General features: G+C 65.4%; 4 protein-coding genes across 6 annotated transcripts; all 4 read left to right on the top strand.

Moving 5' to 3' along the window:
• Nucleotides 1-610: 610 nt before the first annotated feature.
• Nucleotides 611-3,645, top strand: LOC309449895 (uncharacterized protein; the record flags this gene model as incomplete). Its single annotated transcript, XM_082076418.1, has 2 exons — nucleotides 611-766; nucleotides 2,259-3,645. 2 exons carry the CDS (start codon nucleotides 611-613, stop codon nucleotides 3,375-3,377), a joined length of 1,275 nt encoding a protein of 424 aa, XP_081932544.1. The 3' UTR covers nucleotides 3,378-3,645.
• A 719-nt stretch (nucleotides 3,646-4,364) lies between these two features.
• DOHH (deoxyhypusine hydroxylase) lies at nucleotides 4,365-7,865 on the top strand. 2 transcript variants are annotated; one of them, XM_082076420.1, is made up of 5 exons: nucleotides 4,365-4,483; nucleotides 4,836-5,157; nucleotides 5,437-5,513; nucleotides 5,732-5,969; nucleotides 6,939-7,865. In XM_082076420.1, exons 2-5 carry the CDS (start codon nucleotides 4,884-4,886, stop codon nucleotides 7,253-7,255), a joined length of 906 nt encoding a protein of 301 aa, XP_081932546.1. In that variant the 5' UTR covers nucleotides 4,365-4,483; nucleotides 4,836-4,883; the 3' UTR covers nucleotides 7,256-7,865. The 2 variants fall into 2 exon arrangements, with proteins under 2 accessions (XP_081932546.1, XP_081932547.1); XM_082076421.1 differs by having other exon boundaries at nucleotides 4,400-4,479; nucleotides 4,833-5,157.
• Nucleotides 7,866-8,992: 1,127 nt separating this feature from the next.
• On the top strand, nucleotides 8,993-10,875 carry SMIM44 (small integral membrane protein 44). 2 transcript variants are annotated; one of them, XM_082076428.1, is made up of 3 exons: nucleotides 8,993-9,024; nucleotides 9,832-10,252; nucleotides 10,363-10,875. In XM_082076428.1, exons 2-3 carry the CDS (start codon nucleotides 10,012-10,014, stop codon nucleotides 10,584-10,586), a joined length of 465 nt encoding a protein of 154 aa, XP_081932554.1. In that variant the 5' UTR covers nucleotides 8,993-9,024; nucleotides 9,832-10,011; the 3' UTR covers nucleotides 10,587-10,875. The 2 variants fall into 2 exon arrangements, with proteins under 2 accessions (XP_081932554.1, XP_081932553.1); XM_082076427.1 differs by having other exon boundaries at nucleotides 9,007-10,252.
• Nucleotides 10,876-12,852: 1,977 nt separating this feature from the next.
• SMIM24 (small integral membrane protein 24) lies at nucleotides 12,853-14,451 on the top strand. The gene is made up of 4 exons (XM_082076411.1): nucleotides 12,853-13,142; nucleotides 13,586-13,703; nucleotides 13,842-13,880; nucleotides 14,094-14,451. The coding sequence occupies exons 1-4, from the start codon at nucleotides 12,884-12,886 to the stop codon at nucleotides 14,182-14,184; spliced, it is 507 nt and encodes a 168-aa protein (XP_081932537.1). The 5' UTR covers nucleotides 12,853-12,883; the 3' UTR covers nucleotides 14,185-14,451.
• Nucleotides 14,452-15,260: the final 809 nt, after the last annotated feature.

Raw genomic sequence — 15,260 nt, forward strand, 5'->3', positions numbered from 1 at the left:
ACCAACAACCCACCAAGCTGTGGGCACACAATTCCACTGTTATTAATGCAGCTCAGTCTCCCGTGATTAATTGAGAATCTCTTTGAAGCTCCCTTGTATGTTATTTACAACAACAAAAAGCGGCTTATAATTGGCAACCTAAGAAGGGCCTGGATCATTCCTTTTAAGAAACCCCAGAGTCAGGACATGAATCACCTCAGCCCCTCCTGGGGGGGCAGCCCCGTCCCCTGGTGTCACCCGGAGCCTGGGGATGTGAATACCCACCGTGGCACACCCCGACAACCCAACAGGCTTTGGGGAACTGGGCACCGCTCTGGGGGCTCAATGTTTTGTTTGAGGGGGGGGTTGTTTTGCTTTTCTGTCCAAGTTCTTCCCCAAAGAGCAGCCCAGCGCGTTTTTGCAGCGTTGTTTCAAATAAACGCGTGGGTGTTGCTGCTGACGGGCGGTGCGCGGGCTCCAGCTCCATCCCGAGAGCGGCAGAGCCCGCGCCGCCGGGGCCGCCCCGCGGCCGAGTCCCGCGGGAGGCGGGTCGGGCCGGCGCCCACCCCCCGGTCCCGCCGTGACCCCGCGGCCGATCACTTCCAGGGCGGCCCCGGCTCCCGATTTGAAAATGCAGGAGCGGCTGCTGGTGCTGCTGTGCGCGCTGGCGCGGCGGCGGGCGGGCGGGCGGCGGGTCATGGCCGGCACCGGCGGGGCCTGGGACGGGCCGCAGCGGCGCGCCTGGCTCCGGCACTACTACAGCCAGCGGCAGAAGCGCCTCATGACGGTACCGGGGCGGGACCGCGGCGGGCGGCGAGGACGGGGCGCGATGGGTGGGGGACGGAAGGACGCGGGGACGCGGCGGGCGGGGACACGGAACGCGGGCGTCACGGGGGACACGGGGACACGCACGGTTCACGGGGACACAAAGGATGCGGGACACGGGGCATCTGGGACACGATGCGCGCGGACAGGAGGGTTGTAGGACACGGAGGACACGCGGGGACACGGGTCATGGAGACAAGAAATGGGGAGCGGGGGATGTGCAGCACACGAAGTACAGGGATGGGAAGTAGGGGGGCCCGGGGGGGGACACACGGTACAGGGACACAAAGGACAGGGGACATGTGGGACATGAAACAAAGGGACAGGAGGATGTGGGAGACAAAGGACACAAGGGGACACAGAGATCACGGAGGGTGGGGGTGGTGTGGAACACAAAGACAGGGACACAAAGGATGGGGGGACACGAAGGACGGAGAGCCTGAGGGACATGAGATGTGAACTTAGGCACAAAGGACGGGGACATGAAGCAGGGGGTGACACTGTAGGCGGGGGACACAAAGGATGTGGGATACAAAGGGCTTGGGGACATATGGCAGCAAGGACAAGCTGTTGGAAGGGAATACAGGGAACCCAGTTCTCTGGGCAGTTGCCAAGGAAGGTGAAAAAAGCCTCTTTTCAGCTTAAAGATGCTTTTTAGAATTTAATAACAGAAAAGCGATTCCCATGGAGGCGCCAGGAGCCTGGGCACCTGCTCCACCTTACAGATCGTGAGCAGGGCCCCGGCTCATGTGGCTGCAGGAAAGCAAGTAACACTCCTTATAAAATAAAGCCACAGAGTAAGTGGGTGCCCCAAAAGGGGACTTTTCCAGAAGGTTCCTTGTCTGCAGCACCTGGGCATCCTATAGAATCATAGAATAGAATCATAGAGTGGTTTGGGTTGAAGGGCCTTCAAAACTCATCCAGTCCAACCCATGACAGGGACATCTTCACCAGCTCAGGGTGCTCAGAGCCCCGTCCAGCCTGGCCTGGGGTGTCTCCAGGGATGGTTCATCCACCACCTCTCTGGCCAACCTGGGCCAGGCTCTCACCACCCTCAGGGCCAACAATTCCTTCCTCATGTCCAGCCTGAATCTCCCTCCTTTAGTTTAAACCATCACCCCTTGTCCTATCGCAGCAGGCCCTGCTCAAAAGACTGGCCCCATCTTTCTTATCAGCCCCTTTTAAGTACAGAAAGGCTGCAGCAAAGTCTCCCTGAAGCTTTCTCCGGGTCACAGGGTCCAGGATCACAACTCTTGCTTGGTGGGTTTGCAATGACGTTGCCCAGGAACAGGAAAATTTGACCCAGTGGTCGTGCCGGTCGGGACCACCAGCTGTGTGGCATTGGGCAGCAGGTCAGGAGCTGGCTGGCGGTGAGCGGGGAGGTCCCGGTGAAGCACAGGGTGTGGGACAGGGAGGTGCTGCCGTCTCACACCCCTCTCCCTGCCGCGCTGCAGCTCCTGATCGCTCGCCGGAGGAGAACCAGCTGCTACTTCTACCCCCGTGCCTGGCCCAGCGTCAGGAGCACAGACTGGTGGGAACGGGTGGTCCTGAAGGAGTTTGGGCCCCAGGACTGGCTGGAGAAGTTTCGGATGTCCAAGGAGACCTTCTTCTATGTCTGCAACCAGCTGCGGCCTGGGCTGGCTCCACACAGCGCCCATTTCCACCCCACCCTGCCCCTGGAGAAGAGGGTGGCCGTGGCCCTGTGGCACTTGGCCACCAACGTGGAGTACCAGACGCTGAGCCCCCTGTTTGGCGTGGGGCCCTCCACGGTGCAGACGTGTGTCCGGGAGGTGAGTTACGCCATCGTCTTGCTGCTGAAGCCCCTCTATCTCCGTCTGCCCAACGAGAAAGAGCTGGAGAACATGGTGCGCATCTTCTGCACCCGCTGGGGCTTCCCGCACTGCATCGGCGCCCTGGACAGCCTTCACATCCCCATCCACCCGCCCCTGCGCCTCAGTGCCGACTACTGCAACGGCCAGGGCTGGCACTCCATCCTGACGCAGGCCACCGTGGATGGGCTGGGCCAGTTCTGGGACGTCTCCACCGCCTTTCCTGGCAGCATGGAGAACAGCGCGGTCCTGGAGAGCTCCAGCCTGTGGGTGCTGGCCAAGGAGGGCCGGCTGTGCCCCAACCCTCCCAAGCACTTCATGGGGAAGGCGCAGAAGTACGTGCTGCTGGGTGATGCCACCTACCCCTTGCAAGACTGGATCCTCAAGCCCTACCAGGAGGACGAGAACCTCACCCAGCGGCAGCTGCAGTTCAACTACCGCCTGAAGCGGGCGCACAGTGTGATCGAGAACGCCTTCCTGCGCCTGAAGGCGCGCTGGCAGATCCTCCTCAAGTGTGACGACTGCAGCCTGGAGCTGCTGCCCACGCTCGTCCTCGCCTGCTGCATCCTGCACAACATCTGTGAAGCCCATGACAACCCCTTCAATGAGGAGTGGCTGGAGGGCACCGAGCCCACCGAGCTGCCCAAGCCCGGCCAGCCTGCACCTGCTGCCATGGAGGATGGCCGGGCCGAGCAAATGCGCGAGCTGATGTGCCAGTACTTCGAGAGCTGCGGGGAGGGCTGACGGGGCCGGCGGGGAGCAGCAGCCCCGTGCATCCCTGCTCACGGACTTCTTATGACTCTGGCAAATGTTGGCTCAGCAGTACGGGGCTGTTTGGCAAAGGACAGCGCCCTCTTGGCTCTGCTGAAGCTGTGGGCAGAGCAGGGAAAGCTGGGGGCTGCACCTGCTGTTCCTGGGTTGCGGGGGGAGCGGCTGCATCGCGCTCGTGCTGGTTTTGCTGTGGTGGTTTCAGGCAGCAGAATGTATTTTGTGCTCTTGTTCTCTCCCAGGATCTGAGCGGTCTGGTGGCGTGTTGTGTGGGTAAAGCGGGGACCGGGGCTGGGCGAGGGACAGGACCGCCTGGGTCTCTCATTCCGAGGGGCACATCTCTGTCCCAAGGCCCCTGCATCAGGCCAAAACTTAGCAGGAGGCTTGAAGTAACGCAAAACCCCTTTGGAGGCGCGAAACTTGCTGCGTAAGCACACTCGGGAGGGGAAGGGAAAGCAGCAGCAAAGCAGGGACTTGCTTTGCTGGCACCAGCCGGGATGAAGTCGCATCTGCAAACGTGCCGCCCCGGGCTGTGCCAGCACAGCCCCACATCGCCCTCGGGGCTTTGCTGTGGGGGCTGCGGCTCAGCCCCGACTGGCCCTCCCCGCCAGCTCCGAGCTCCTCCGGGCTCCGCTGCCTGCGGCGGGAACGGAAACAGCAGCTCCGCCCCGGGCACCGGCTGAGAACCACCTGCCTGGACTGGATTCCCCGCGCCGGGGGACGCTGCCCGTGCCGGGGCAGCTGCAGCAGCGCGGTGCTGGGGGGCGGGGGAGCGGCACAGCCTCGTCCTGCCCTTCCCGCGGGGCCGGGGGCTGCAAAGGCCGCGGGGCCGGGGGCGCTCTAGGGGGCGCTCTGTGCGGGGCTCTGGGGGCGCAGCGCCCCCGCTCCCGGCCTGCGCTCCGCTCACCGCGCATGCGCCGCCACCGACCGCCCGGCTGCTCCCACTCGGCGAAGGGGGGGGAACGGCAGTGCCCTCCCATGGGGGCGCGCTCGGGGCGGCCCCGCCCTCCCCTGCCCGGAAGTGCCGTGGTAGGAGCTGCCGGTGCGGTCACGTGAGGGAGCGGCATGGCGGCGCGCGGTGAGTGCGGACCGGAGCGGTCGGGTCTCGTCTCCGCGGGGTTTCGGCCGCGGTTCGGGCCGTTCCCTCCGGCCCGTCAGAGCCCGGCGGCGGCGGAACGGGGCCGGGCTGGCGCGTTCGCGGCGGGTGGGTCGTCGGTCCTGGCGATCCGGTCAAACCGGGTTCGGCCACTTCCCGTGGGGTCAGGCCCGGTTGTGCTGGGCCCGCCGGCCCCGAGCCGGGTCTCGCCTGCTGCGCTGGGCCCCCCGCGCCGCTCCCTCTCTGCCCCGGCGTGAGGGCCCCGCTGTCGGTTGAGGGGCCCCCGGTCGCGGCGGCTGCGGGCGGTGCCCCCTGAGCTCCTTCCCCGTGCGCAGGAGTGTGACCGGAGGAGCCGCACCGGGAGCAGATCGTCCCCTCCCGGCACCATGGTGACCGAGCAGGAGGTGGACGCCATCGGCCGGACGCTGGTGGACGCGGCCCAGCCCCTGCCTGCCCGGTTCCGGGCGCTTTTCACCCTGCGCAACCTGGGCGGCCGTGCGGCCGTGGGCTGGATCAGCCGGGCGTTCGGGGACGAGTCCGCGCTGCTGAAACACGAGCTCGCCTACTGCCTGGGCCAGATGCAGGACGAGGCGGCCGTTCCCGTGCTCATCGCGGTGCTGGAGGACGCCAGCCAGGAGCCCATGGTCAGGCACGAGGCAGGTACGACGGCAGCTCCCGCCGCTCTGGGTCCGGCTGGCGGGTGGGACCTGGGGGCACTTGGTGTGTCATGGCTTGGAAAACTGTGACGCATGTAACCACTTCACCACATCCCCTGGCCGGACTGGTTGGCCGAGCCTTCCCCTCCCTGCTGGCCGGGCTGGCTCTGCCCGTGTTTATGTGCCCGGATCGGTCAGTCGGGGGCAAGGCTTTGCTGGAGGACACAGCAGGGTTCTCCGTGTGTGTTCACCGTGATCGCATCCCGACACGTCCTTCCTTCAGGTGAAGCCCTGGGTGCTATTGGGAATCCCGAGGTGCTGGATGTCCTGAAACGCTATTCGGAGGATCCTGTGGTTGAGGTGAGGCTCTTGGGGGGCTCATTTCCCCTGGGGTGCAGTGTTGCTGGTCCAGGAGGGTGAAGCTGGTCTCTCCTGGGCAGGCCCTGGCAGTGGACAGGGACCCCACAAGTGGCATCCTGCTGTGTGCTGGTGTCCAGCTGTGGTCAGGAAGCCCTGGGCACCCTCCCAGCACCATATGGTGCCATCCTGCAGCCAGGGCTGTGTCCCCATACCCACAGGTGGCAGAGACGTGTCAGCTGGCGGTGAGGAGGCTGGAGTGGCTGCAGGAGAACAAGCAGGAGCCAGGCAGCAGCCCCTACCTCTCTGTGGATCCTGCCCCCCCTGCCGAGGAGACAGACGTCGCCAAACTCCGCAGAACCCTCCTGGATGAGTCATGCACGCTGTTCGACCGCTACAGAGCCATGTTTGCCCTGCGAAACCTGGGGGGCCAGGCTGCTGTGCTGGCCCTGGCGGATGGTAAGGGCCAGCGAGAGGCTGTCTGCAGTCTCCTTGCTCTAAGTCTGTATAGGTTAATCCAGGATTGGCCCTTCTCAAATCCAGGGCTGCCAGAGCTGTGGGGCTCCTCTTAAGCTCTTCACATGTTTGTTTCTAGAGCTGCTGTCCACCTGCTTGCTTGCAGGAGCCACATTGCAATGTGCTCTGTGCTTTCTGGTGTTTCACAGCCCCCTCACCATCCTCCAGGGCCCCTCTTTCTCTGGGTCCAGGTGGGGGAGTCTGTACTGTTGGCTTGGGACCAAGCAGTCTGACCAGTCTCCTGGTGGGGCCTGTCCCCAGGGTGTCGGAGTCCCGCGCTCCCATCCTGGGAAGTCAGAGGCTGCCAACCTCGTCATGGGGTTTGGGAATAGCTCTGAAGAGGGCGGTGAATCTCTCTGGAGTGGGGAGGGGACAGACCACAACTCTGGAACTGACTGGACCCATCCCCAGCCTGAGGGAAGAGGACGAGGCTCTCCAGCCACCTGGGACGAGCCGAGGACACGTCTGCACCTTGAGACAAGGTGTGGGGGGATCTGCGAGCTCCCGCTGTGACGGCTCCATCCCACAGCGTGGAGCGGCTTGAAGCTGTGGCTGTGCTGCCGCGCAGCCCCGAGCACATCGTGCTGGTGGGGCAGAGCCCATGAGGGGGTGCTGGCAGCTCTGCTGGGACAGCAGGTGCCACCGTCACCAGAGGGCGTCCCCACAGCGCAGGGGCATGGCTGCGGGCGCGTGGTGCCGCGAATGCCCCGGCTGTGCCGAGTCATGGAGCAGCATGGGACGGGCCTTCCTGTAGCTATTCTGTCCCCTTCCCCAAAAGCCCCCATGGGTCTGGGGTGGCCGCTGCTGGCTCTCACCCCCAGGCCAGCCTGCCCCATTGCATCACTGGCTTTTGGGTGGGGAGGCTCTGGCCAAATATCCCCATGCACACTCACTCTTGTCTCCTCCCCGCAGGCCTGCGCTGCGGCAGCGCCCTGTTCCGCCATGAGATCGGCTACGTGCTGGGCCAGATGCAGGATGAGACCTGCGTCCCGCAGCTGACGGCCGCGCTGCGCAGCCGCACCGAGAGCCCCATGGTGCGGCACGAGTGCGCCGAGGCGCTGGGCTCCATCGCCCGCCCCTCCTGCCTGGAGACCCTGCGTGCCTTCGCCCATGACGAGGAGCGGGTGGTGCGGGAGAGCTGCGAGGTGGCTCTGGACATGTATGAGTACGAGAACGGCACCCAGTTCCAGTACGCTGACGGGCTCTGCAAGCTGCAGGCCTCTGCCTGAGCCCTGGCTGGGGGGGCACAGGCTGGGGCGCTGCCTCCTGCCCCCCCGGCTGTGCTTTCATGGCCGCCTCCGTTGGTCTGGATCTGTGCCTTGCTGTGGCGGAGGAGGAATTGGATTTGCTCTCTGGCACAATTACAGCCACCTTCTCCTTCCAAATCCAGGCTGAGCTGCTACTTGTTCCCCCTCGCCGCCATCCCCCGTTTCCTGGATGGGCCTCTGTTCCCTGCCAGGATCAGCGGTGCCTGCCCACAGCCTGGCTCGGGGCTTGGACGGGGTGGGCTCCGCTCTGCACGTCGGAGCCTGTTGCAGCTGCGCGGGGCCCGCGGCTGCTCTGGGCTTGTGCTGCCATGGCGGGTCGGTGGGAAACAGCTCCGTGTTTCCTGCTGAGCTGTGCTGGGGGCCAGGGCTGGCTCCAGGCGCCCGCTCCCCTGGGTCATAGCGCTGCGATGCCTCAGAATCGCCTGTGGTGCTGAGCTGGGTCCCTCCTTGCCTCCGCGCCAGAGGAGCCGCTGTGGGTTTGGCCTCTCCTGTCGTGGCAGGCCGGGGCTGCGCTCGCGGCAGCCTTTGTCCTGGGATGGGGGTTGTTTCATTACAAAGTTTGGAAGATTTGGCTGCGCTTGTTCTTTCTGCAGGGAATGGCGCTGCCATAGGGCTTATGGGGTGAGGCAGAGCCTGCCCGGACTTTCCCCCGTGTTTAACCAGACCTGGGAGGGCTGAGGCTGGTGTCTGCTGCCATCACCCAGCGCCCAACCCCCCCGGCAGCCCAGTGCGGGCACAGCGGGGCTGGCGGGGAATACAATTCTGGTGGGGGGAGCTTCTGTGTGAGTTGAGCTGTGATTTAGCCCTAACACAAATGTGGGGTGCGCCCAGTGCCGCAGGGTCAGACCCCAGCTCCTGGGCTGCCGTAATAGAACCGTACAACAGAAGAACTTAGGTTGGAAAAGACCTTTACGATTGTCACGCCCAACCATAATGCGAGGAGAGAGCATGGGGGGGTCACTGATGGCACAGGGTGACCCTGGCGGGCTCAGGGAGGGGGGCAGATGCTGCCCCCGCGGTGCTGCCCGCAGAGGGGCCGGGGTCCCGCTGCCCTGCGGGGACGGGCGTCCTGCCCACGGGGCTTCTCCCCCTGCCCGGACTCTCCCTGCAAGTCACTCCTGGGCTCAGCCCTGGGTCCCTAAAGCTGCTGCTGCGGCGTCCCCAGGGCTGTGGTGCAGGGAGCCCCGGCTCTGGCCCAGTTCAGGGCCCCATGGAAGGCAGTTTTACTTGAGACCTGACCAGTTTCAATTGTACATGCTTCCTGGAAGTCAGACACCTGCGCCAAATGCTATGGCCGGGATCACTGTGTGTGATGTGGAGCATGTTCTGTTCCTCAGCATGGGATACAAAAACCTGGTGTTTTCACACCATTTTGGAGTCCGCAGCTGTTACAGGGCCTTTTGCCCCAGTTCCCTCATCCTCCGTAGCCGCTGGGTGGTGGGCAGGACCAAGCTGGCACTGCCGAGCTTTGGGGCATCTTTGCCCCCTTCTCCGTTCCCCACGGGCGATGGGGCAGGGTGGGGGACGTGCCGTTTCCCCCTTGCTGTGCTATCAGTTGCGAGGCAGCTGCCGGCTGCCTGCTGGACCTTATCGGGCCGCGGGCTCCGGCACGGTGCCAGCGCCGTCCCGCGTTTGCCGCTGTGTTTGTCTCACGTATCACCCTGGTGCTCCAACCCTTGCTCTCTGCTGGTCTCCAGCATTTCCACAGGTGACTCACTCAGACTGCGCAGGTTTGTTTCTAAGTCTCTGTGCCTGCGTTTTCCTCCATTCCCTCAAATGCCTTTTAAGCCCGAATTGGAATGAAACTGGCATTTTTGTGGCCAGGATTTGGCCAGGGGCAGCCTGGGCGCAGTAGGGCTGTGATGGGTGCCAGGGTGGAGGGAGGTTTGGGCGCTGAGCCTTGACTTGGCGCCGAACCCCACGGGCACCCTCGTCGCTCCCTGGCCAACTCAGTCCGGGAAGGTTTCGGGGTTTTTTCGGGACTGCTGCTGGTCCGGGCCAAACCCCGCGCCCCCCGCTGCGGAGGGCGTCGCTTTTGGGGGGCGCCTGCACCCCGCGCCCCTCGCAGGCTGCTCCCCGCGGGAGGGGCGATGCCGGGCGCCGGGGCGCTGCAATGCACTGGCCAGCGCGAAGCTCTGGGAAGGTGACAGTCCCCGCTCTGGACTCTGCGCAGCAAAGGGGGCCCTGCAGGACCCCCCAGCACAGGGCTGTGGCTCCATCGCCATCACCTCCTGGCTCAGGGGCTGCTGTGTCCTGGCTGCTGCCAGGATTTAACACCATCTGCTTGGGGGATCGGGCCTGCAGAGGGATTTAACTGAGCTGCAGAAGGGGGGCGGCCTCGGGGCGTCCTTCCCCATCGCTGCCTTCGGGCTTCTCCAGCCGCAGACGATTCCCCACTCCCACTGGACGGAGGTACCTGCGGTGCTGCCAGGGAGCAGATTCGGGGGACCCTGGGCCGTGCCGGAGCCCGCTGGTCCCCGCTGTGCTGAGCCCACGGGCTGTGCCTGGATTAGCCGGCGCTAAGCTCCTTCCCGCAGACGCTCCGTCCTTGGGCGGCAGCGGCGAGCGGTGCTGCCCCCCGGGCATGGGGACCCGCTGTCCCCGTGAGCTGCCGGCGCCGAGGAGCCTTCGCCAACCCTGATGCCGCTTCTCCCCCGCGGCCCCTCACGTGGCAGCAGCTTTGGGGGCTCCGGGCCGGGGTGCGGGGGCAGCTGGCGATGGCCATGGCAGGGAGCCCCCCCCTCCCCGGCAGCGCGGGGACCTGGGGGTCACGGCACTTGCTGCAGTCGCCCCCCGAGGAGGACGAGGTGCTGTATGTGGACTACAAACCCCCTGCCCTGGACAGCATCCGCCTGCCCCGCTACGTGCTTTACCTGGTGATGGCGGCCACCCTGGTGCTGGTGGTGGCGTACGCCATCGTGGGGCACCTCATCAAGGACCTGGTGCACGACTTCGCCGGTGAGTGCTGCCCGGAGCGGGGCTGGGTGAGGGCAAGGGGGGGACCCCAAACCCAGAGCCGTTGCCGTGGCGGGGATGTGCTGCTGATGGCTCCATCTCTGCTTGCGCAGACTGGGCGTTCGGGCCCAAGCCGGAGGAGGAGAAGGCGGTGGTGGCCGAGGGGACCGCGCTGGAGGTGGAGTGGCTGGAGGAAGACTGGGTGCCGGCAGAGGGGAAGCCGCAGGGTGGAGGTGCCGGCGCCCTGCCCGGCATGGACGTCCCGCCGGGGCTGCTCGGCACCGCCCCGCGCAGCTCCATCTCCTTCGCCGACTCCCACAAGAAGACGTTTTTCTAGGGCCAGGGGACCCCCCTGCTGCTGCCAGACCCCGCGGCCATGGCCAGCATGGTCACAGCATGGCCCATTCCGGACACAGGAATGACACTGCCCAGTGCTGGCATGTGGCTTAACCATCCTCAGCACAGCCCCACACGCTTATTTTGGGGCTGCTGTCGCTGCCCCCAATAAAGCTGCCTGCCCCAGCGCTGCTCGCTCACCCTTTAGCCAGGCGTGGGCATGGGAACGTGGCAGCCTGGGACACCCTGACCCTGCCTGGGGACAGTAAAGTCCTGCCGTGGAGCGGCACTGCCCTCCAGGCATGGGGAGGGATACGCGTTTGGGGGCACACGTGGGTACGTAAAGGTGGGTGCTCTGGGGTGCAGACCCCTGGGGTGGGTGCAGGGGGCACGGACGCGGGTGCACACACACACACACACACACACACACACACACACACACACACACACACACACACACCCACCCACCCACCACACACACACACCACACACACACACCACACACACACACACACACATACACACACACACATCCCCCTGCGGGGAGATCCACGTCAGCACACCAGTGTGCAGATACATGGGGAGGGAAGGACGGGCGGACGGACAGCTGTCTGTGTGCTGAAGCTGGATTTGCCCCTGCCCGCTGGCCCCCTCAGTGCGCTGTGCCCCCTCCCATTGGGACAGAACCCAGTGGCACCCACAGCTGCCCCCAGAGCCTGTTCTGGGGGACAGAGCATCCATGAGCCCCACTTGGGCTCTGGGTGGGGAACCGGGAATGGGATATGGGCAATGTGGCTGGACCACCCCCACCACGTGCCTCTGGTGGGGACACTGTCCCCATGTCCCTGGCCTCATTCTCCACCCCTTGGGGAACCGCCATGGGCAGGGTGGTCCTGACAAAGCCCACGGGCTCTCTCTGGGGTGGCCGCCTCCCTATGCCTCAGTTTCCCCTGTGCCCAGGTGGGTGGGGGCTGTGAGGCGAAGCGGAGCAGCTCACCCTTCCAAGGTCTCGCTGATAACACCGTTAATATTTATCTCTTCACCATATCCAGTCACTCCCTGGGCACGTGTTGGGATCCTGCCGGCACCAGCCACCACACCTGGGCCCAGCTGGCCTGGCCTGGGCCGGGGAGGAACCGGGGGGGCCGGGCGCTGTGCACCCCTCGTGCTGCCCCGTCCCCACCGCGGCCGGGCAGGGGCCGTGTCTGTGGGGATGGGACCCTGGCCTGGACCCGCCAGCGGGGACAATGGTGCCCCATGGGCACACGGGAGAGACTGGGATGGGGCAGCAGGCAGGCTGGGCACTCCGTACATCTGTCTGGCCTGCCACCCACACATCTGTCTGTCCATCCACCTACCCACCTGCTCATCCATCCGTCTGTCCCTGCATCTGGGCAGGAACAACCCCAGGTTCCAGTATAGGTTGGGAGATTACATATTAGAGAGCAGTGTAGGGGAAAGGGACCTGGGGGTCCTGGGGACAGCAGGGTGACCACGAGCCAGCACTGGGCCCTTGTGGCCAGGAAGCCAATGGGACCTGGGGTGGGTTAGAAGGGGGTGGTCAGTAGGTCAGAGAGGTTCTCCTGCCCCTCTGCTCTGCCCTGGGGAGACCACACCTGGAATCTTGTGTCCAGTTGTGGCCCCTCAGCTCCAGCAGGACAGGGAACTGCTGGAGAGGGTCCAGCGCAGGGCAACAAAGATGATTAAGGCAGTGGAGCATCTCCCTTATGAAGAAAGGCTGAAGGAGCTGAGTGTCTTCAGTTTGGAGAAGAGGAGACCGAGGGGTGACCTTATTAATGTTTCTAAATATATAAAGGGTGAGTGCCACGAGGATGGAGCCAGGCTCTTCTTGGTGGCAAACAATGATAGGACAAGGGGTAATGGGATCAAGCTGGAACACAAGAGGTTCCACTTAAATCTGAGAAAAAACTTCTTCTCAGTGAGGGTGACAGAGCCTGGAACAGGCTGCCCAGGGGGTTGTGGAGTCTCCTTCTCTGCAGACATTCCAACCCGCCTAGACATGTTCCTGTGCGACCTCACCTGGGCGTTCCTGCTCCAGCAGGGGGATTGGACTGGATGATCTTTTGAGGTCCCTTCCAATCCCAAACATACTGTGATACTGTGATACTGTGAAACACCCACCTGCCCGTCCATCTGCCCCCACATCCACTCACCCACCCGGGGCTGGTGGACCCAGCCCTGGGCGTGGGGCTGCCACTGCGGTCCCAAGGCGGTGGCCGTTGGCTGCCGCAGGGGCTGGTGGCTGAGCCAGGGGAGAGGTGCCACCTCCCCAGGGTTATGGGAGCCATGTTGCCATGGAGCTTGGTGGCACTTGTCCTCTTGAGCCCAATAAAAGCCGCCCGTTGGCCCTGGGTGCAGAGAGCGGTGCCCGCACTCTGCACCAGCAGCCGCGCAGGAGAGGAGCCCAGCTCGGGGTGCGCGATCCGGCCGTGCCCCAGCTCCCTCTGCCATCGCCGCCCAAAAATGCCGAGGACCTTGCAGCCCCTCTCGCTCCTGGTCCTGCTTGTCCTCGCCGCCCCCGTCCATGGACAGGCCGGTAGGTGTCCCCGTGCCCCCGCGAGCCCCTGTGCCCTGCGGTGCCCTTCGGGGGGTGGCCATGCCCGCCCCAGGGCAGCGGATCGGCACCTGGGAGACCTCCCCAGTAGGACCAGTGCCCTGGCAGCAGCCATTCTGGGGCAGAGCAGGAAGGTTTGGGGGCACCTGCTGTCCCCAGTGCCCTCCCCTTGCTGGGTTCCCCTGCGCTCTGCCAGGGACAGGGTGGCTGTGTCGGGGGTGGCTTCCTCAGCACCCAGGGGACAGTGGGGAGGGTGAGGAGTGTCTGCTGATGTCCCCTGGTGTCTTGTGTCCCCTGGTGCCTGGCTTGGCACAACTAGGACCCTGTGCCATGGGATGGCGGGTCCTGTCTCCTGCAGGACGGGGTTTGCCTGCAGCCATCCCCATCCCTATCCCTGTCCTCACCCCTGTCCCCCGGCCACGCAGGCACCGGCGCCAAGGTGCTGCAGCCCTGGCTTGTCGGCCTTACGGCCGTTGTCGTCTTCCTCTTCATCGTCTTTGTGCTCCTGCTCGCCAACCGGCTCTGGCAGATCAGGATGCGCAGGTGGGTCACCGCGGTGGGGACACGTCCTGCGCCCCCGCAGCGGGGCTGCCGGCCCGGGGGTCACGAGCCCCAGAGCAGGGTGCTGCGGGGCGGGGATGGGCCCCCCGGGCACCACTCACTCCTCCTCTCCCCTCGCAGGAAGCAGAGCGGGCTCCAGGAGACCCTGGGCACTGACAGGTACCGCAGCTGTCACCGCGGGGCTGGCACCGGGCGCCCCGTCCTGGCCTCGGTTTCCCGCTGGGGACGGTTGGCGCTGGCGGTGCCGCGCGCAGCCCAGCGGTGCCGTGCGTGGCCTGGCGTGCCCTCGGCACCGCAGGCGGTGATGCCGCAGGGGAACGGGCTGGGGTGCCCTGTGGGGGTGGCCATGCCTTGCTGATGCCCTTCTCCCAGCAGGCTGGAGCACGTCGGCCATGTCAACCTGGCAGCCAAGAAGGACAGTGACGAGGAGAGCGAGGAGCAGAGCAAGGCCACGTCCTTCTGAGGTGGCGGCCGCCCCCAGCCCAGCCAGGGCGCAGCGCTGGGGTTCCCTCACCGGGCACTGCGCCTCAGCCCCGTCCACGGGGCGCGGATCCACGCCGGGTTTTGCAGGGCGGCCGCAGGGCGGGAGGTGCTGTGGCGGACCTGGCTGCCTCCAGGACCAGGCGTGGATCGATTGCACACTGGAGCGGATCAGGAAGGGCGGTGGCTGGGGACAGCAGCAGGGCCCCCGCTGCACCTCCCATGACGGGGCCAGCAGGGGGTCCTGCCCGTGGGGGTGGTGTGTGTCCCTGGCTGTACCCCAGTAAAGGTCCCCAGCCTGCCCTGTCATCACGTGTCTGGTGTCACCCTGCTGGGCATGGGGCTGTCCTGTGGCTCCCGTTGGGCTCCACACCCTCAGGAGGGGCCCCCAGTGCCACCCCCCGCCTTGAGAGTGCTGGATGAGGGGGCACCCATGGGTGCCACTGGGGCAGGCGCCAATGGTGGGCTTCTGGCATGTGACAGGCTGCCAGGTCTCAGTGACCCGGGCACAGCCAACAGCCCGTGTCTGGCCATGTCACCGCCCCCGACACGTCCCGCCCCACGTCCCGCGGTACTTGGGGACCAATGGGTGTCACGGGGGACTGGGGGCTGCTGGGGGGAGCGTCTGGCCTTGGGACCCCCAGCTGTGCTGAGCAGCTCTTCAGGATGCGGACAATGGGGACGATGGGGACAATGCGGACGATGGGGACGATGGGGACGATGGGCACGATGGGGATGATGGGGACGATGGGGACGATGGGGACGATGGGGACTGCAGGGCTGGCGCACAGGTTGGGCCCGTGATGTCATACGGGTGAGGGCAGCGATGTCACATGCATGGGGTGGTGACATCACGTGGACAAGATCTCGATGCAGAGGGGGTGACGGCAGCGCCGCGTCCCCACGGGAGCCCAAGGCTGCCCCCACTCGGGCCCCGTCCCTGCGTGTCCCCTCTGGCCCCTCCCTGCTCCCGGGCTCAGCGCCCCCCCCAGGCCACGAGCACCCATGGGTGGGCGTCCCCCCTCCAGGGTGATGGGCACCCATTGCCTGGCACGGCTG

This window comes from Streptopelia decaocto (assembly GCF_964273445.1).
Source record: "Streptopelia decaocto genome assembly, contig: SUPER_24_unloc_1, whole genome shotgun sequence".
NCBI classification, from domain to species: domain Eukaryota; kingdom Metazoa; phylum Chordata; class Aves; order Columbiformes; family Columbidae; genus Streptopelia; species Streptopelia decaocto.